The following is a 22,083-nucleotide window of genomic DNA, read 5'->3' on the forward strand; positions in this document are numbered from 1 at the left end:
CGCACACACGCACACACACACACACACACACACACAAAACAAGAACAAACAACAAACAAACAAAACACACACTTTGATTTCATGCAAATAAGACATTCCATAAACAAATGTGAACAATGCAAATCATAACATCAATGAGCTGTACAATGCTGGTGTATTTTCCCATTTCCAAAACAATGACATGTAAAAACGCCGTTTATGTGTAATTTTAGATCTTAAATTAATTAACAATAGCTAAAACAATTAAAACATCAGGAAATTATAAAATAGTTGACTCTCAGGCAACCCAACACAGTTTTTATTTATTCTCCCAAGCAACCATAAGCAACCGTACAGTTAGGAATTAAACAACACCAATGATGATTTTTTTTCATAAACCAATGTGCGCAAATCAGCTATTGTTTAATTTTCTTAACTCTTCAAAGTATCAAGTAGAATTGCTGGTATATTATATGCAAAGCTTGAAATCGGTGTTTGAAGTCAAAAATTGTAACATTTTTTGAACAACCGGGGTGAGAAATCGTATTTTTTTTTTTTTTTGAAAACTATAGGTTTTACCGTAGGGCTTAGGCCAGAAATAATTTCTTTTATGTAACTCCTAGTTATAAAAGTAACAATTACTCCGTGATCGGTCTTTATTGAACTTATCAAGACAGTGCAAAATCAGCAATTATTCGCGTTTTCTTGCTCGAAAGCGGAAGTTTTAGCGGACAAGGAGTGTACATTGTGAAATTTGATTCATGCCATTGTTTTATACAATAATGTGAAACTTTTGTACATTTTTTTTTTAATTTCATCTACTGATTACTGGATGAACTTTTTTCTGTGTGTTCATATTTGAAAATTAAAATGTTTAATAATTTTCAGTGAGTTTATTTTTTGTTGTTGTTGTTGTTTTGTTTTGTTGTAGTACAGTGCTTCTGGAAATGTAACAATTTCAGGCAAATTTGGCTAACAATATTTTAAAATTATTTACTTGATATTAAACATTTTGATTTCTTTTTTACAGACAAGAAAATGGACACACAGACTATGTTATTGATAATTGATCTGACCACTGTGATAGTTTGTTTTTCTGACAAAACAAGACTTTGTTTAGAACTCAAACAAAATTAAGAAGATTTGTATATTTATACAAAATTGTTTCCAGTTTAAAGTAGGACGTGTCATTTGTTTTCTAATTGGAAAGTTTTAATTTACAGACCACTGTAAGGGAAATTAGAAATCATTGAAACAGAATGAAAGATTTTTCGGAGGCTGTCATATTATCTTGGATTTTATTAACATCAACTGATGCTTTAAAAGGTAACGGTAAGTACAAGGACTAATAACATTTGTATATACATGTAATATAATTTCCAGATTTGAATAGAAGCATCAAAATTGAAGGTGAAAGTTATAATCTGAAGCATAATTTAAAGTGTATTTATTTTGATATGAATACTATTTTTAAAAAAGCTCTGAAAAGCGTACTTTAGCGCATTACACTTTTCAACAAATGTCATATTCTTTCAAAACAATATTCATAGGAATCCGGATTATTTCTTAGATCTAAAATGGACTCTAAGTGAATTATAATTATATATAACGAAAGTTTAGCTTATGATTCATAATGCGGATTTATTTAACATGGCTTTTTACAAATTATTTTATATAAAATAATGTTGAAGTGTCTGCAGTTGAGTGGAGCACTTCATAATTATCTGGCTGAAGTCAGCTGTTATACCCCTGGAACTCGCTCATCTCCATATTCCATTACATTGCTCAAAACTAGATCGAAGGTCCCTTTCTTTTTCTCATCGAAGTCATGCCTGTATTCAAGAATAAGTTATGTTATGTTTGCTAAAAGTAAGTGAGAAACTAAGTTCCTCTGCCCCATGCATGACATCAATATAAAAGTCAATTTTTTATCTGCAACAATTTGTTCTTCTACTTGAGTAAGACCCGAGCATATTCTGTTTGGGTAAAGAAATACATGTAGTTCAAACATAATTCTAAACTAGTTAGTTGAAATAGTCAATCACTAGCGTGTAGAAATTAAGAATTTTGCTTTTGAACATTGACTTACAAATAATAAAATAACAACCAGTTAATATATATAGCAGAAAAAGATTTTCTGTAAAAGCTAAAAATATAATCTACCATAAATTAGTAGCGTTATCTGTACCTATTTGAGATTAAGTGAAAATTGCATGAAACGTGTTTTATTTTGATTTATTTTAATAATTCTTTATCTAAAAATGTGGCACTTTAAATATACTAATAGACATGATGAAATATTATTAATTTTGTTTTATTGCATAGAATATGCAATACATCCGATAAGCCAAGATTGGGGTAAGGCCCAGGAAATCTGTGACATACATGGTCGTTCTCTGCTACCTGACATAGGTTTAGACGGTTTCAAGAAGAGTGGGATATTTGATGATTTAGAAGCTGAGGAACTTGTCTGGTTAAATGCCAAGGATGTTAAGATTTGCTATCCATGTAAGTATCCTTGAACCAAACTCGAAAATATCAATAAGTCCTAAAGTGTTAAATGGCATATTGATGGAAACTTTTGTTTTGTAATTCGTCGATCTTTTAATACAATAAATACTCTATAAAATTATGGTTTTGATATTCATAAGTGTACTTGAGACAAGTCATATTAAATCAGCAGGTAAAATGTGACTGAGACCATGTTACGTCGTAACACTGAATTCATGATAGATACAATGCTAGTTACCTCATTAAAATCTTAGATACAATGCTCACAGTATATAAACGATTTGAACCCCAACCGGATCTTGTGAGAAGATCTCAACATTATTTCCGTACAAACAGGCGGGGTGACCCATAAAACTTTTTAAGACGGCTTGCATTTAATCTGTGACGGTATGTAAACATTTGAATCATATTAAGAAATAGTTTTTCTTTGCTTATAACCAGCTTCTTTAAATGTATGCGCAAAAATGCTGTGCTCTTCGCTTCGTGTTTTGTTTATGTCAACACACGCCGATTACACACGCAAATTTATCCCTTAAATTGTTTTATTTCACTATAACTCATATCTGAATCTTAACTTTATTCTCTTACCTCTTGTTACCGCACAGACACTTGTGTAGATATCTTTGAATATTGATAAGAACATAGTAAATAATAGAGGCGAACATTCTGATAACTGTACCCGTCTTGCTAAAAACAATTTTAATGACCTGTACCCTACTTGTGTTTTCACTGAACCATAACTTGCGAGTCACTTTTGATGATTTTTATTGTTTTTGTCCTATGTTCCAAATTATATCTTGCAGAATATGTAATAATAATAATAATAATAATAATAATAATAATAATAATAATAATAATATCTTTATTTAAAGAAGGTTACACATTAAGAATATACAATAACAATCATATATATCTTATTTCCAATGTGGCCTTCTGAAATAGAAAACAACAACAACAGGACATGCATAGGTAGAAAAATGAATGTATAATATGTAATTTTTAGAATAATACAACTCATATACTTTCGACAGACACTCAACAATTTGTTTAAACATATACGTATATTGCATCATTCGTTCGTTCGTTCATTCGTTCGTTCATATATTTATTCATTCATTCATTCACTCACTCATTCATTCATATGAACATCAAGATATGCTTTGTATTTTTCTTTAAAACATTTAAGGTTATTAACATTACGAATATTTAAAGGTATATTGTTCCAAATGTTCATGCCATAATAAGAAAATGTGTCTTTAATATAATTTGTTTTAGGTCTTGTCCATAATACAATATCTTTTCGTGACCTAGATCTTAAGTTATATATTTTGTTGTCGGATAAAGTCATCAGTTCTGTCATATAAGTCGGTGTCATGTTATTTAAAGTTTTAAAAACAAGCACCGCCGTGTGGTATTTACATCTGTCAAGGAACGGTAACCAATTAAGAGTTTCGAATATATTTATTGACGGAGATCTTTGAGATTGCTGTAAAATGATTTTAGCAATTTGTTTTTGTATCTTACAAACATTATTTATGTAGTTTGTGTTTCCTTTACCCCATATAATACAACAATAGTCCATAATGGGCAATATATATGCATTGTAAAACAATAATTTTTTTACAAACATTGTCAATTTGCAAGTGCCATTTTAAGTTGTTATCTATGCAAATACCCAAGACTTTTTGATCAGTTACATTTTCAAGAGCTATTTCATTTATCTTAAGAATAAATTTTCTCATAATATTTACTTTTTGTCTTGTTCCTATTACCATACATTTTGATTTATCTGGATTTAAGGCCATATTATTTATTTTGCACCATTTGTCAATGTTATTTAAATGATCTTGAAGTTTTATTTCTACTTTTGATATATTTTCTCCGGACTCATAAAGAGTAGAATCGTCTGCGTATAAATCAATTTTTATATCATTACCAATGAAAGCTATGTCATTTATGTATATTAGAAATAATAAAGGTCCTAATATTGAGCCTTGTGGAACACCGGAAATTATTTTCATTGTCTGAGATTGAAGATTACCTATCTTAACCAGTTGTATTCTGTTAGAAAGATATGACTTAAAAAACTTAACGGCATTTTCAGAAAAATGATAAAGTTTAAGTTTATGCAAAAGTATTTCATGGTCAACCAAATCAAAGGCTTTCTTTAAGTCTAAGAATACAGTCCCGATAATTTTTCCACTGTCAACATCTTTAAACCAAGTATCTATTAAACTAATGAGTGCAGTATTACATGAATGATTTTTACGAAATCCTGATTGTTTATTATGAATTATGTTCGTTTTTTTTTCAAAGAATTAGTGTATTTGTTTGGCAATATGGCGCTCAAATATTTTGGATATAGTTGACAAAATTGATATCGGTCGATAGTTATTTGCTACATTCTTTTCCAGGTATAACTCGAGCTCTTTTTAAATCATCTGGGAAAATATTAGATTTAATACTATTATTGATAATTGATGCAATTATTGGTGTAATATAATCTCCACAATATTTGATGATGTTTGGTCCAATTCCATCTAATCCTGTAGATTTTTTAATATTCAGTTTTTCAATAATAAGTTTTACTTCAAACGGTGTAATTAATTCAATATTAAATTCATGATATATTAGCTTTTGGTCTAAAGTTTCTTTCAATTTTGAAACATTTGTATTTGAAAACTTTGTTTTATGTATGACATTCGAGATATTGACAAAATACTTGTTTAATTCATTTATAATATTTACAGTTCCGTAAATTTCTTTATTACTTGTCACTAGTCTGTCTGGAATTGTTATACAACCTTTTTTATTTAGATTTGAAACGTCCTTTAATTTTTTCCATAAAAATGCCGGGTCTTTATTTTTAATAGCATTGTTAAAGAAATATGAAGTTATTGTGTCACAAGAGCATGACACATCTTTTAGTTCTATATAAGTAACTGCACCTTCATCATGTTTTCACTTTCCATGGAAATACCAGCATGAAGTAGCTGGTAATACGAATGAGAAAGAAAATTATTTTTTACAGGAATTATCAACCAACAAATCTTATCTTCATTTACCATTCATTTTTCTTTGAAAAAATATAAAGCTAAGATATAACATAAGTACTATAAACGTTTCTACTATTAAGTTCAAAGTTGTAAAACGTCACATATCAATCCATCCTCCTCGACAGATCATCACAGGATTTTTTTGGCAGATTACTTACTAGTATTTCAACATGTTGAAAGCTTTACACCTACCGTTGATTTCAATATGCTTTTTGAAACACGGTTTTATATTCTCATTAATGCCTTGACTTTCTTTTTCTAACATGCACGACTACACTCTTAATAAATCTTTTTAAGGAGTTTCCTGCATATTGTTGTTAAATGTCTAAAAGGTAGTTTTCACTCTTGCAAGTTTATTTCCACTTATTTTTTTAAATAGTTTACAGTCTTGTCGGTGTCTAAGATAACTTGTAAGTTTATTTTTTCACACAACTTAAAAAGTTTATCATTGGCTATCATAAGTTATCTTATGTAAAAAGATATTTATACATGTAAATCCAGTTCCTTTCTATAAATTGCCATATACATGTATTTCAGATGGATTTTGATGAATCATTTGTAGTTAAGGGTCTTGGCAGTAGCTTTCATGTAACAAGCACAACACAACATAAATGTGGGATTTGTGGAATAAGTTGACACCAAGTTTAAACTTAAACTCTACGTCATCTGTACTAAAAAAACGTATCTTTTGTCGATGTGTGAACATCTTTAACAGGCGTTTTGATTTTTTGACATTTCTTGATTGGGGATTATTTTTCAAGTCCTTCTTGTCTTGAAATTTTTAATGTTTTTGTAATAGCATTTGCTTTTAAGGTCATTTTTTTAGTTCTTTTGGAATAATTCTAAAGTCTTTTGAGTATGATTTTAATGTTTCTTTTATTGTTGTCAAGCTCTGATGTCCAAATTATGAACAATAGTGTTTCCGATTATTTTTGAAGAGAAAGGGGGCAATGAAGACAACTGAATTATTCCATTTTGCCTGTCAATAAACAAATAAATACGTTAAATAATTTACGTTCTGTTCTCTCCATTTAATCGTTAAAAATACTCACAAGTCAGGGTACAGATAAAATTCGGAAACTCACAAGTAGGGTTCACAATCACAAGCAAGTAACGTTCAGTTTACGGAGTTGACCTCCTTTATTAAACTCTTAATTTAATGTTCAAAATACAGCAATATTTTTTGCAGATGACTAAATTATCGTTTGTTATTGATTATTTTAGTAGTTCGATATCACAATTCAATGTTTAACTAAATAAACCTTGAAATAAGACGGATTTTTGCTAGTGTTCAGTGTTGATCACCTGAAAGCAGTTCGTGAGTTTCGATTATTTTATAGCTTTAATGCTAACATTTATATTTTGCATAACTTAAACGCTTAATAAAGTTTCTCTTCTACGATATAAATATAGATTTACTAACCTAACGTCCATAAGTATCAATATAAATACCAATATATTAAACAAGTTAAGCGTCAGAAAATGGCTGACACTGACATCTTCTCACAAGATCCGGTTGGGGTTCAAATCGTTTATATACTGTGATGCTGGTTACCTCATTAAAATCTTATTTTACCGGATTCTTTCTAGTGTTATATGACACCAGTTAGTAGTTTTGGAAATGTCTTACATATACCGATTATGAACAAAATAAAGGTTAAAATGCTTAATGTACTTAATAATTTCAATGAAACACAAACGTAGCCTTCAAAAATGTAGTCAGATTCTCACAAATCATCTAAAAGTAAGTGAACATATTCCTGGAAAAAAAATCGTAATTATGGTTGAAGTATAATGTTTTAGTATCCATTTTTTTGTCATTCAATGAATACTAAAAAAACAACATGTGTTTGAATTTTCACAGAAGAGCAAAAGTTGACTCCTCTACGGAGTAGTGGCGACATATAGGGATCACTTCTCCGTCGTCTCTCTCTCTCTCTCTCTCTCTCTCTCTCTCTCTCTCTCTCTCTCTCTCTCTCCGGACGACTCCTCAGAATCTCCTAGTGCGTTCAATTTTTTCCAAACTTTACAGGAATGATCAGTACCAAAGTTGTGCATATCGTCTGCATTTTCCAGTTAAATGATTTTTGTCAGAATTATGGCCCTTTAGTAATTTTTATTTTTAAAGTTTGTCTTGATTACTTCCCCTATACCACTAAAGCAACATCAATGAAACTTTACAGGATTGATCTGTGACTCAAGTACTACACGGGTTTTCGGTTCAGTGATTTTTGGCGCAGTTATGGTCCTTGAATTTTGTGTGTTGCCAACTTCACAAAATCTTGTTCGAACTACTTCTTAGAAACGATTTCGTTCAAACTTGATAGGAATGATCAGTACCAAGTCTAGTTGTGCATATTATCGGCTTGGTTCAATGATTTTTATATGCCTGTTTTAAAACGGGTCGTATTGTAGGTTCCCCCTGGCGGGCGGTCTGGCGGCCGGGCGGCGTCCAATATATTGTCCAGAGCATATCTCCTACATGCATGGAGGAGTTTTAACGAAGCTTCAAAGAAATATTTACCACATTAGTTTCTAATTTCTGCAGAACAGAACAGATGAACACTAACATAAACATAATGTATATAAATAGTAGCTGTGTCCGGTTATTCATTTCATTTAAATTGATTTTTATAAAAAAATCAAGCATGATAGTCCGATATGAACTTACAGAGTCCAGTATACTTAGCTTCTCATTTGGTAACTTCATCAACATTTTACATTTTAGCTTGATGCATATAATGGTCTCATTTGCCTCCCTTGTGTCTTTTAGTTATATGTATTTAATAGAAAAGAAAAAGTAACATATATTTAGACACATTCAGTGAAGATAACTCTTGAAGAATTTCAATGATTGTGTTTTGGCATGTAAGTATGTTAAATCGAAACACAGGTCCGGTTATCAACTACCAATTGATAGAGTTATGCCCCTTTAAACCAAAATTTCAGTGGAGCAGGATAACATTGATTGTGTTTCTAACTTTCTACTTGGCATGTACATGTATGTTAAAACACAGCTCAAACAAGATTTTCTCAGCAGAGTTATGACCTTTTTTAAAACAACTTTTTCTGTGAACTAATTGGGCATTTTATTGATTGTAATTATTTTTGACATGCAAGTATGTTATATCAATCTTTGATTTTTACTGCAATCAACTTATTCATGACAAGAGTTATAGCCCTTTTTAACCAAATTATCTGTGAAATAGTTGCTTTTTGCAGGATAACTTTTGAAGGAAATTAATGATTGTGTTTATTCTTGGTATAGAAGTATGTTATATCAAAACACAGGTTAAGTTTTTATTTTTGCAGCGACTACCGTGTTTCAGGGTTTGAACTCGCTATAATATTATTCAATTTTCACTTATTATTTGCGTGCAATGAATATCGCGAAAATAGATTCACTAAATTTCCCTTCAATTTAATAAAAGGATTTTGCAAGCTGCTTTAAATTTGCAACTTAGCTTAGTTTTTATATATTACATTGTGATACATAGAAATCAATATGTCAAATATCAATTTTCAATATTCATGGTCGTTAAAGTGACATTATGCTCATATTTTCATACTCAAGTTGAGCTGAATTGACTTTATATTTCAAAAGATTGACTGTAAAAATGGTGTTTGACCAACAGTTGATATTGGAAAATGTTCAGGATAAAATTATAAAACTGCCTAAAATTTAAAAAGACTGCTCCACTCTTTTTATAAACTGAGCGTTATATAGCTAAATTCTATTTACAGAAAATTTATTTGGATCTGTGCATTATTTATTGTAAATTATTAAATTAAAAGGAATTATGGCCAAATGAAAACTTACTTTGATATTCATCTGTTCAACCACTATATACCTTTGGATGGGCATAATGGCACTATTAAATGGGTTTTTTTTCTGGTGTTTTTTTTTAATTACATAATAATCTTAAGTGTTACATTGAGCAAACGGGTATTTCTGTTTAAGTATATTTACCTGTATGTCCAATGTAATACCAATAACGATACTAAAAACGATAAAGAATAATGTAAAGAATAAGGTGAGATAAGACACCAGACAAGTGAAAAAAAATAAAACTCTGACAAAAAGAGTTATCTCTCTTTGTCAGCAGAAAAATGCGGGGAAAAAACAGTTAAAAATTAGATATGCTAAAATTAGATTTCTGACAGAATCACATAATTTGTTGTATGCAAAATAACCTGATGTATGGTAACTTATTACCGATAGAGTAATGCCCTTTTTAAATGAATTTTCTTTAAATTTACTGGTTTCCGCAGGATATCTTTTGATGGATTTTAATATGTTTGTTTATACATACTTAACAAAGAAGTATGTTAAATTAATACATAGTTTCATTTTTGCAGCAACTAACTTTTACTGACAGTTTTATGCCCCATTTGGACTGAATTTCCTGTGTAATTATTGTTTTCCATTTCGTTTTTCCATTTTTCATTTCATCCTGAAACTTATCCATATATTTATTTAGTTTATCAATATCTTTATTTAGTTATACGAATTTGATATAGTTCCATTGTGTTTGAACTATCAGCTTTACTTATAGAAGCATACTGTTATCTGTTCCTGGAACCAACCAGTGCTAGACAATGAGTGACGGTTTCTTGCCCATGGAAACAGTGGCTTGCCCCTTGCAGGATCTGAACCCAGTGGCCAGCAATCCTTAGATTATTACTTGTCTGATGCATAACCGCTCGGCCATCCAGCCACTCATAATCTTAATTTACTTTTTATTTTACATAGATTTATCTAGAATGAGTCATATTTATAAATCATAAAACAAGAATAAAAAAAACCAACCCTTGCCCAATTTGACCCAATGCTCTACATCTTCATTGAGAAATTAACCTCCAATATATTGAATTAACAAATCATTGTGCCATGCCAATTCTAAAATGCTGTCCTGTGTTATTTCCATGTAGTTAATATGTTATTTTCAGAAACTTTTCCTTGTCTGCAATGCATTTTGTTCATTGTTTACATGCCATTTTGTCAAATGCAATAACATTATAATTCTGTTTTTTTGTTTGTTTTTTGTGTTTTTTTTTCCACAAAACTTATAGCTAGGAGATCCATTCATTTGAAGCTTGCTTACATACCTGCAGATTCCATGTTGACGGCTTATCTTTGCCATAATGGTAAGGTTTCTTTTATATCCTCCATTTGACAAGGGGCTGCCTTTTCTCTTACGTGTGGTAAAATCCTATAGGGATGTAAAATTGTGTAATGTAAGCTAACTTACACAAGCTAGATCACCCTTGAAAATCACTACTGAGATCTAAAAATGCTGCTTTGAACCTTCCGTTTGTATGTATTCTATATTGTTAATGTGGAACAAAAAGGGGAAAAAAGAGCAGCTTTCGCTGTCGAGTACAGACCCCAGTCCTGTAACTCATTTTTATGGTTTTATATCATAAATATAATGCTCAGATGAAGATTTATCAATATTGTAAGTTCCAAAAAAGCATTATTTGTAAAGTTATTACCGAATTTACATTTGATGTTAATAAAGGGTGGTAATTAGAAATTTATTTTCTATAAAGTCTAAGTCATATGAATGCATATATTTGAATGATTACATATAATGTGGACAAATATTTGAAGTATATATTTTACATATTCTTCGATGTTTGAAAATTGGTTTGGAAGCATAATTATATACATATATAAAATTTCAATTAAGTGTGGTAACAACCTTAATAACAACATACAGGATCTTTAAAATAATTAAATTTCATGGCCATGGCAACCAAAAGAGTTCGTTTTTTTAACAAAATCTTAAAATCTTCTTGTCAAAAACCAGAAGGTGTTCAGCCTTGATAGTTGGTATGTAACATTATCTAGTAGTCCTCTACAAAGATTTTCAAATTATGACCCTGTGATCAAAGGGGCCACGCTAGGGGGCTTATCAGTTTTATAAAAAGTTATATAGGGAAATCTTAAAAATCCTCTTGTCAAAGGGCTTATCGATTAAAACGAAATTGAATTATTCTTGTCAAAAACCACAAGGCTAAAGCTTGATATTTGGTATGTAAAATCATCTAGTGATCCCCTACAAAGATTATTCAAATTATAACCATAGGATCAAAAGGGGGGGGGGGGGGGGGGTCTCCTTGCTTTTATATATAGTTATATAATGAAATCTTAAAAAAATCTTCTTGTCAAAATCCACAAGGCGTTGAGCTTGATATTTGGTATGTGATACAAATATTGTTCAAATTATGCCTCTAGGATTAAAAGGGGCCCTGCCAGGGGGCTCATCAGTATTATATAAAATTATATAGGGAAAATCTTCTTGTCAAACTCACAAGGCGTAGAGCCTTGATATTTGGTATGTAATATGATCTAGTGGTTCTCTACTAAGATTGTTTAAATAATGCCCCTAGGATGAAAAGGGGCCCCACCAGGGGGGGGGGCTAATATGTTTTTGTAAAATATTTAAAATCTTCTTGATAAAATCCACAAGCCCTAGAACCTTGATATTTAGTATGTAACACCATCTAGTGCTCCTTTTCAAACATTGTTCAAATTATGCCCATAGGGTCAAAAGCGGTCTCTCCAGGGAGTCATCAGTTTTACTTTGAGTTATATAGGCCTAGAGCTTTGATATTTGGTATATAACATCATCTAGTGGTCCTTTGAGAAGATTGTTCAAATTATTCCCCTAGGATCAAAAGGGGCCCACCAGGGGCCTAATTAGCTTTTTTAGAGTTATTTGAGAAAAATTCTTCTTTTCTAAAATCACAAGACTTAGTGCTTTGATATTTGATATGTAAGGCCATCTAGTTGTCCTCTAAAATAAGGGAAAAGCACATTTAAACAACATCTTAACCACTGATTCAATTTTGAAATAATTTAACACAAAAATTTCCTTGGTGATAGTGTACAAAATTGTTTAGATTAAGCTGTCCCTTGTTTTCAAATTGTACTTCTGAGTAGAAAAGGGCTCCCCTGTGACCTTTCGAACTATTTATCAGGTGAGCGATCAAGCGATCTTGTGGTTTTGTTGTTATTGTTGTTGTTGGTTTTTTTTCAGCAAATAATCAAGAAACAAAGAAATATGCGGATATGCCACATTTATCTTGGGATGAGGCCAACAATGAATGTGAAAGTTCTAGTGGCTGGACTCTTGCCAGTTTATCATCAGCTAAAATACTAAAAGGCGCAGTTTCTCTGCTAAAAAGAGATGTCCCTTTCTGGGTGGCTAATATGAGCAAGATTCCGGATGTAAGTATGTATGATAATTCCATTACAAAGATAATACATATAGCTGACTTTCAGTAACATTTTATGAATCCCCCCCCCTTCACATACAAAAACAAAAATAAAATGTGTAGCACATTGGGGCAGTGTGTCATGTGCAAGATATAGTTCTGAAGCTCAAAGGTCACACAATGCATTCATATTATTATAATTATTTTATTATTATTATTATTATTATTATTGTTATTACTATTGTTATTATTATTATTATTATTATTATTATTATTATTATTATTATTATTATTATTATTATTAGACCTTATGAAGATATGTCATACGCAAGAACCGAGTTTCTACCTCAAAGGTAAGGTCAAACTTGTAGATCAAAAGTCATCATGACCTCTAGCAAGAAGTATTAATGTATTAATGTCATAATTTGATAACATTTTAAGGACATTATGGTTCACACAATGTATACATTTCCCCTTGTACAGGAAGGTAGTAAAGATTAGATTAAATATTATACATTGTCTCTAATGATGGTTTTAAATGGTAATTGTTTATATTTTTCAGAAATATGTAATGCTTAATTGAAAAGATAGTAATTTTAAGAAAAAAATACAGCTTTGTAAATATTAAAATTTTTATCAAGTAAGAATACTTTTATTTTGAATCAATTATTACTCTATGGCCTTTGTATCTGAACATTACCCACATCTTCACATTTTTTCACATATTTTATTTGACATGCTGATTTATGACCTTGACACCCAAATTCACTAGACACTATTTCATGATGGCAGAGTTTAATTGTATAGAAACAAAACATGATCTACTTTTGTTCCTGCTATTTTGTGTTGTATTAATGCGGTAACATACCATTTTTCACAAATGCAATCATGTTTTAAGTAGAATTTCAGAAGATATAATAGCGTATGCCTTGAGATATAATATGCATTGTTAGTTTCAGAAAAATATAACACTGATGAAATGTGTTTGGGTGTTATGAAGATGAATGATGGTTCATTGACGTACAGGAGGGACAACTGCACAGAAAAACACAAGTTTGTCAGTATACCATGTAAGACTTTTGTTTCATTTTCAAGATTTGCTTTTACTTCATATTTGTTTAATCAACATCGAAATAATAGGACAATATTTTATTAAAGTTACTGTTTATAACTCTCCAGGAACGATGGTTAGGAAACTACCCGCCTATATGACTGAAATACTGTTGGAAAAAGGCGTAAAATGAAACAAACAAACAATGTCCCAGTATAATTATTTTCTCTATAACAAAGTTGTCATGATTGTTTAATAGAAAAATCATCGATAAATTGTAATAAAACTACTATACATAGCAGCATAATTCTTTGTTCTGGAACATTTTATTTTGTTTACAGGCAATATTCATGTCGGTTAAAAAGGCAGAGACATTCTTTGTTATAGCTTTTCAATAAATTGACCATAATTATGGGAACAACATAATTTAACTATTTTATAGATTTAATAAAAAAAAGTTAAGATAAAGCTTTATACCCTTTAACTGGTATGTGATCATAAGAAAATGGCCTTCGCAGCCATTGAAAATGTATTGGAGGCACAGTTTAAGAAAGAAAAAATGTTGCCGTGAATGAGTTGTCATCAAATATTCCTTGATATATAGTCCTCTGTAGTTTCTTTGCCCGAAAATAGAGTGAAATAAGAATCCTTAAAGGAAGCCCAACGCGGCAAAATTGACAAGAGTCACCGCAACGGGGGACAACGCTCGACATTTTTCCTTGTTCTAAAAGCAAACAAAGAAATGTTTGAACAAATCTTAACGTTTCCTTTTTATAAATTTAATCGATCTGTCTTGTCACATTAGTTTTGTCTATATATTTTGAATATATGCATTTATATTATACGCGGGTATATCTATATATAGCTCGAAAAAAAAAGGAACGGCCGCTGTGGTGTAGTGGTTGGCATACTGGACCGGCAATCTAGAGACCCGTGGTTCGCGTCCCGGCTGCGACGTGCCGATTTTTCATGCGATTTTCTATGTATAATTTCCTGCTCATGACTTTCTTTCATTTTATACACACACACACCAATAAATTTGTATGGTCATTTAATGCACAAATCTGAGAAAATTCAGTAATTTAACATTCAAGGTCAAGGTCAGAGCCAAAGTCAATTTGGGTTTGATAAACAACAAGGTCTTGTCTTTAAGAATGTTCTATTATAATATGAAGTTGAACCCTTCAATAATAGCAAAGTTACAGCCAGATACAGCCAAAACAATGAAAATTTCAATAATTTGACTTTCAAAGTCAAGGTCATTTATGAGTGAAGGTCAAGGTATGTCTAGTTATTTTTAAGGGTTATCCTTGAAGATTATTATGTTCAAGTTTTAAGACAATCCATTCAAAAATAACAAAGTTACAGCTAATAATAGCCAAAAAAAAATGAAAATTTCAATAATTTGACCTTTAAAGTCAATGTCATTTATGAGTGAAGGTCAAGGTCTGTCTGGTTATTTTTTAAGAATAGCATTGAAGATTATTTTTTTCAAGTTTTAAGACAATCCATTTAAAAATAACAAAGTTACAGCCAATAATAGCAAGAACAAGCATAATTTGGACATTTGACCTTGAAGGTCAAGGTCACTTATGGATGAAGGTCAAGGTTAGTAAAGTCTACTGAAAGGTCTTGTCCGAAGGGTTGTTGTGGCCAAATATGAAGACAATACACCAAGAACTAAAAAAAGTTATGATCCAGGTATAAGTATTCAACAGTATTCAAGTGAGGAATACTGGAACCACCCAACAAGAAAGATGCCGAATAGATAGAACTAAAATACCACAAGCACAACAATAATGTCGTGCTGAACGATCTTTAAGGATCGGAAATATAACATCCCTGATTGAATGTACAGGGCGACTTTTTACAGCCTCCAAACGGCCCAAAGTTTCATTTGAAATAATTAATGTATCACCATAAAACGGTCTTATAATCTCTACAGGTTGCTAGTTTTCAAGATTCACATACATCCATATGTTAGATAATAATGGCCTTCATGTTTTTCAGCTATTAATGATTTTGCTCTGGCTATATGGCTAATGTCAAGACCACACCCACTTTTCCCCAGGATGATAGAGCAAGATATTGAAACTGTCAGTATTACAACTGGTGAATATGAGATTGAAGGTAAGTTCAGTAACATGTCTGACGTTCGGAATGATAGCAGTCATTACCTGCTTAACCTATACCATGCTATATATCTTGAAGAACTTCCATCATTCACTCTGAACAAAACCATTCATCATTTTAAGGCAAATTCCAAGACATTTACTGACTAATAAGCAAACAGTGCAGACTATGATCAGACAGTTAGGTATGCAGTATGATCTTGGTTTGCACTGGTCGCAGGGGAAATTCAGTTGCCGCTTATATTAGAAGGGAAAAAATTCTAGAATTGAAAATATGAAAAGCTGATTTATATATGTGCCCCATCACGGTTTTAACTCATTAAAGGGACTCAACTGAGTTTTTTTTTTGTTGTTTTTTTTTTTGAAGGGACTGGATTTTTTTTTTGATATTTGTGTACCATTTTATGTATGGTAGGTGTAGACCAGTGACATGTGTGCAACAGTTCATGCCATTTCATTCGCTCACACTGTTTTTTCGGAATGATCATTTTTATTTAAATTTGCAAAATTACAAAAAAAAATGAAAAGCATTTTAACATTGTCATTCAAATCAGGCTTTAATTGCACAAATTTATTTTTTCATATTGAGCATATTATTTATTACTTTTTGTATATTTTTCCTTGTAAGTGCATCAGTTGATTCATGTTAAAATTTAAATAAAATAATTATGTTTACAGTTTACGACCTCGGTGGAGTTCTAAATATTAATCTAAGTGATTTTAAATTAAAGGAGCATCACACCATAGTGAGAGTACAAATGAAGGTATGTATGGTGGAATTGCAGGAGGAGCTGTGGGCGGAGTCATAGTTATAGTTTGTGTCATTGTCGCTGTTTACTTTCTCCGAAGACGATTGCGCAGTAGGCGAGACTATCTCAGAAGTTTAAAAAGATACACTCAGAGGTTTGTTTATTTCTGTTACAATGTTTATCATGCAGCAACACCCACATACATCCTTCTCTGAAGCTGTTAATATTGCCTATCAATTTACTAATTATCTTATATCATTCTGTTCTCCTTAAAACAGACTCGCCTAAAAGAAGCTAATAACTTGTTCTAATAGTGATATAAATGATTTTCATTTATTTATTCTCATAATTTCACATTATTCTATTTTCACACAGGCATGCAAGCTCAAGGGGAATGTTGAGTCATACAATGTCAGCGGTCAACACTTTATCACAGGGCAACACTTTATCACAGGGCAACACTTTATCACAGGGCAATACTTTATCACAGGGCAATACTCTATCAAGGTATTCTTGTAAACCTGACAACTGCATAGCTAAACAGAATGACAATGATGTTACACAAGCAGAATATGAGGTATCAGCAATCTATTTTTAGGTTAGGTCAGAGGTCACAAGTTTTATTCATGTGCCTTTTAATAGTAGGTGTAATATACAAAATGGTACTAAGGAATTTACTCCTTCATGAAAGTTGGCCAATAAGGAAATAAATTTAAACGAGCCTTGCACTTTGTGTGTGAAGTGCTATCAAGCTCTTATGTAAAATATTTATATTTCTATTCAGGCTGGCCTCTTTCCGAAATAATGCAAGGAGGGGCATCCCTTTACTAGCCTGCCATATGAGTTAAAGCTGCATTTTATAAATTTCATAAAAACAGAAATAGCTACATTTGTTTAATGAAATTGGTTTCATATTGTTCTTTTTTGGTGTCCAAATGACCAAAATGAGCTTTATAAGCTTAAAAGTCAGCAACTTTATTATGTCGAAATTGAGAGTGTATTTCCTATTTACATGTCAAACTCCGCCTTTGGGTCATCTGCAGAAAATCAAGCTTTAAGTAGCAGTCCAAATTTAACGGTATATTTCCGTGTTATATAATGGATGTTTTCATAATTTTATTATTTGATAACTGTTGTATATATAAAAGACCTAATGTACCACGAAGCCTAAACAGATGGGGGAAATCAGACATTTGCGGTTTACAATTATTGATTTTTCAGAAGCATAACACTGTGACGTAGCCCATTCACAAGCTAATTATAGTCTTCATTTGCACGTAAAATTTAGTGTTACCATGGGGTTTTCCTTTTAATATCATAATTTCCTGTACATTAATTAATTAGATTTACAACAATACTATTAAAAAGGTTAATAAAAAAGTAGACTGTTTGGCTCCTAGATAGACGGCAAAATATTTCTAAATATTTATAAAATGCAGCTTTATGCTTTATGGAAGGGTGATTTAACATGTCAAACTGATTGCTTGCTGCATCGGTCCAAACCCTGTGAGGGACAAGCTGGGCAAGAAATTTTACGCTAATTGATTCCATGAACCTCTATATAAGCTTATAGCTTCCAGCAGAATCAAATAAAAAATAAAATATCCTATATTTATAAACTTGTACCCAACAAAATGATAATAGAAAAAATAAATCATGAAACTGGAAGTTTTAAAATGCAGAATCTAATAGTAGCTATTTAGTAAATCTGTTAGTATGAATAAAAATATATAAACTATATAAGTGTACTTGTTACAATTTGTGACAATAAACAATATACATGTCCTTGATACAGTTTGTGACAATAAACTCTATATACATGTACTTCTTTCAATTTGTGACAAGATTAAACTGTTAAACATTATACTAGTTAGTATAATTGAACCAACTTTTAGTAAAACTTCCTCTTTAGCCAAGTTAAAAGAGGGACAAAAACTCTGTCACAAAGATTACCCTTGTCTGTCCGCCCATCCGTCCATCGGTCCGTCTGTTCGTTCTCTTTTGTATGGCATGTAGCTCATGACACTTTACAGGAATGTTGGTGCACCTGGGTGTTTGCATGTAGATTTATTCAGTATTTATTATTAGTATTATAGACATTATCAGTTTAAACTTTAGAAAGTGATTCCACCCACTTAATGCTTACTTTTTATGAAATTGTATTAACAGTAAATTTTAACTAAATTTAACAAGGTATTAACAACATATGAAAGATATGACCCTGACCCTGGTCATCTTCAGCAGGTACATGGTTACGTGAACAAAGAGAACCATGGTCAGATATCTGGGAAAAAACCAAACATTAATGACCTTGACACATATGAGAACCAAACAACAGGAAATAAGAGCATTATGGGTAATAATGAAGAAGGTAAGCACTTGGGTGATCCTGATAAAAAGACATGCAGTCTGAATGAATTGGAGGAAAATGAAAATTACAGGGTACCAAAGAGAGAAAAAGAACTATTTAGAATGTTTAAAACTGATAAGGCTAATAAAGCCAAGAAAGAACAAAGAAAGGTTGAGGAACAAGAAGCACCTGCTTCATTGAATGATTTGCAAGAATATGAAAGCATTGAGCCACCATCAACTGCAGTGAAAGAGATCTCCCCATCGACTGCATTGAAAGAGATCAAAGAACTTTCTGACTGAGATACTTACGAAAATCTTGCTGTAAAGAAGATTTTTAAAACGAAGAGTCTTTTCTATGTTTTGTTTACCTTGTCTTGTAATTTTTTTACAGTGGTAAATGCAGATTTTTAGGAGAGTTCAGTACATGTATATTGATTTTGGACTCGTAAACTGTGCAAATGATATTTCCTAGGTTAGGATTTTCATTAAGAAGGAAAGTAAATCTCATCTAGCTTAATCCATAAGAGTGGACTTTAAGTCCAAGTTAAAAGAAGTCTTAGAATTACCCTTTTATTACATACTTCCTAAAATCTTAACTGAGGTTAAGTGCCTGCAATGTTATACATGATTACCTTTGAATGCTGATTTGTTCTTGGAAAATGTTGCAGTACTAATGACATAGTGTAACACGTGTTTAGATTAATTAATTGATGAGAATTTAGATTTACTTTTCTTACTTAAGAGAAAGACAATGTTTTTCTAATACATGCTACTGAAGGAAACATTTGTTTGACAATCCATCTATCTATATAAATTGTAAGTATGTACAAGTTACCTTTTTTTACAAAGTGAATTGTTTACAACTTTAAGAAATAGCCATGTCATTGCATTTTCCATTTTAACCGAAAACTACAATAGGTTAGGACACTGTCAATTTATTAAACAATGTCATTTGACTTCAGTAATCTCCACTTCCTGAACATCAGGAATAGATAAACCAAGTACGGATCAGCTTCTATAAGATGAAAACAGTTATAAAATTTACTGACAAAAAAGTTTTTACTGTGTTTGTTAAGTAATACAATGTGTCAGCATTTTTAAAGATTCTGAATTAAGAAAATAGGTTACATTTTTCACCCACAAAACTTTAATACTGTACTAGTACTTTATAATTTGATTGACCAGTACAAAAAGGTCAAGTCACTTAACGGCATTTTCAGAGTTTATGACCTAAGCAGTTAGTCGAATGACTTTTAGACTTTTAGACTAATTATGATCGATGGTTTCCCTTAATGGACTTTGATAATTAAACCAGTTTCTTGATGGTCATGATCTTCAGCTTATTGCTTTTGGGGCTATGCATTTTTCCAATCATATTTTCTTGGAAATTAATTTTTTGACATTGTTTTTTATTCTCTTTTTTTATATGATGGAATGTGAGTTGTGTAAATAGATTGTGAGAAAGAATACATTTGTATGCTGATAAATTTTAATTTTTAAATTTAAAAATTTTTTAAATTTATACATTGGGAAAGGCTTTTAGTTTTTTAGAAAGGTTTTTTATTTTTTTGGGTTTTTTTTAAAACCAAAAATGAAATTTATGTTGGGGGTGTAAGAAAATGGGTTTTAATTAAAATTTTATTTTTTGAAAATTTTCTCTTTTCTTTTCTTTTTTGGGCGGGGTTTAAAAAAAATTAAATTTGGGATTTTCTTTTAGTTTTTTTTGGGTTTTCCCTTTTTTTTGGTTTTTGGCTTGTTTCGGGGTTCCCCTTGGGAAAATTAAAAATTAAAACCCAACAGGGGGAACTTTCACTGGGGAAGGGGGCAAACGATTTCTTTTAGTTCAGGAAAATTTTTTTTTATTTTTCCTTTGGGAAATTTTTAAATTTTCTTAAATTGGTTTTCAATTTTTTACCATCCAAAATTTTTAAAAATCTTCCCTTAACCAAATTTTTTTAATAATTTTTAAAAGCTTTTTTCAATTTTAAAAATTTTTTGGGGTTTTTCAAATTTTAATTTTGGGGACCCGAAATAAAACTATTTGTTTCCTTTTTTTTGGCAAAAAAAAGGGGATTGGGGAGGGGTAGTTTAAAAATCCAAAGGGTTTAAACAGGTTTTTTTTGGGTTTTATATTTTAATTAAAAAATTTTAACGGTTTTTCCCCAAATTAAATTTTTCAATTAATTTTTTTAAATTTTTTAGAAAAAGGGGGATTTTACCGATTTTTCATTTCATTTTTTTTAATTTAAAAGGGGGGAATTTTGGGTTTAAATTTTTTCCTTAGAAGTTTAGGGTTTAAAAAATTTTAATTTTAAAGAAATTGGAATTTTTTTTTTTATTTTAATTTTTAAAAATGTAAAAAATTTTGGGAAATTGTTTGCAAATAAATTTTTTACAAAATTCCTTTTTTGATGTTTTTGGGAAAAATTTTTTTAGAACCAAAAATTTTATATTCATATAATTTAAAAAATTTCACCCCAAGGGGTTGGGAATTTTCCCATATTGGGGCTTTTTCCGCCCCTGGCCAGGTTAAAAAAAACGCAAAACATTTAAAAGGGACACCTTTTAATTTTAAAAATATTAGGATTTTTTAAAAAGGGTACCCGGTCAAATTTTTTAAATTTTAAAATTTTGGGGAATTTTCCCCTTTTAAATTTTATGCATTTTTTTTTCAGGGCCCAATCCCGAAAATTTTTTTATCTGTAAATTTTTAATATAGTTTTTTTCTGTGGGGAGTGAACTAGTTTTCCCTTTAGGTTATTATAAATTTTGTCTGGGGGAGGTAAAGGGGTTTTTTTGGTATTAAACTCATTTTTCCCAAAAGTTTTACTTTGGGGATTTCCTTTGAATATTCATGGGGTTTGGGCAAAAACTCAAAAATTGGGGTTTGGGTTTTTAAAAAATTAACCAATCCAAAAATTTTAAAAGCCTTTTAAAAAGTTTTTAAAGGGGCAATTTTTTTCAAAAGCCCAAAAAAGGAAAAATTAAAATAGCCAAAAGAGTTTTAATACTTTTTTTTTTATTTTTGG

The 22,083-nt window shown here is 30.8% G+C and overlaps 2 protein-coding genes across 2 annotated transcripts in view; both read left to right on the plus strand.

Moving 5' to 3' along the window:
• LOC132728776 (uncharacterized) overlaps positions 1-20,515 on the plus strand; it is a 44,030-nt gene extending 23,515 nt beyond the window's left edge. Inside the window, exon 11 of the transcript XR_009625526.1 lies at positions 19,527-20,515. The gene's annotated coding sequence lies outside the window, so the exon portion shown is untranslated. The remainder of the gene's footprint in view (positions 1-19,526) is intronic.
• LOC132728779 (uncharacterized) lies at positions 1,239-19,528 on the plus strand. The gene is made up of 9 exons (XM_060714451.1): positions 1,239-1,311; positions 2,305-2,487; positions 10,620-10,694; positions 12,593-12,787; positions 13,724-13,840; positions 15,832-15,951; positions 16,685-16,856; positions 17,078-17,279; positions 18,896-19,528. Exons 1-9 carry the CDS (start codon positions 1,239-1,241, stop codon positions 19,352-19,354), a joined length of 1,596 nt encoding a protein of 531 aa, XP_060570434.1. The 3' UTR covers positions 19,355-19,528.
• Positions 20,516-22,083: the final 1,568 nt, after the last annotated feature.

Source organism: Ruditapes philippinarum, unplaced genomic scaffold, assembly GCF_026571515.1.
Source record: "Ruditapes philippinarum isolate M1 unplaced genomic scaffold, ASM2657151v2 ctg7048_1_1_1_1, whole genome shotgun sequence".
In the NCBI taxonomy this organism is placed as follows: domain Eukaryota; kingdom Metazoa; phylum Mollusca; class Bivalvia; order Venerida; family Veneridae; genus Ruditapes; species Ruditapes philippinarum.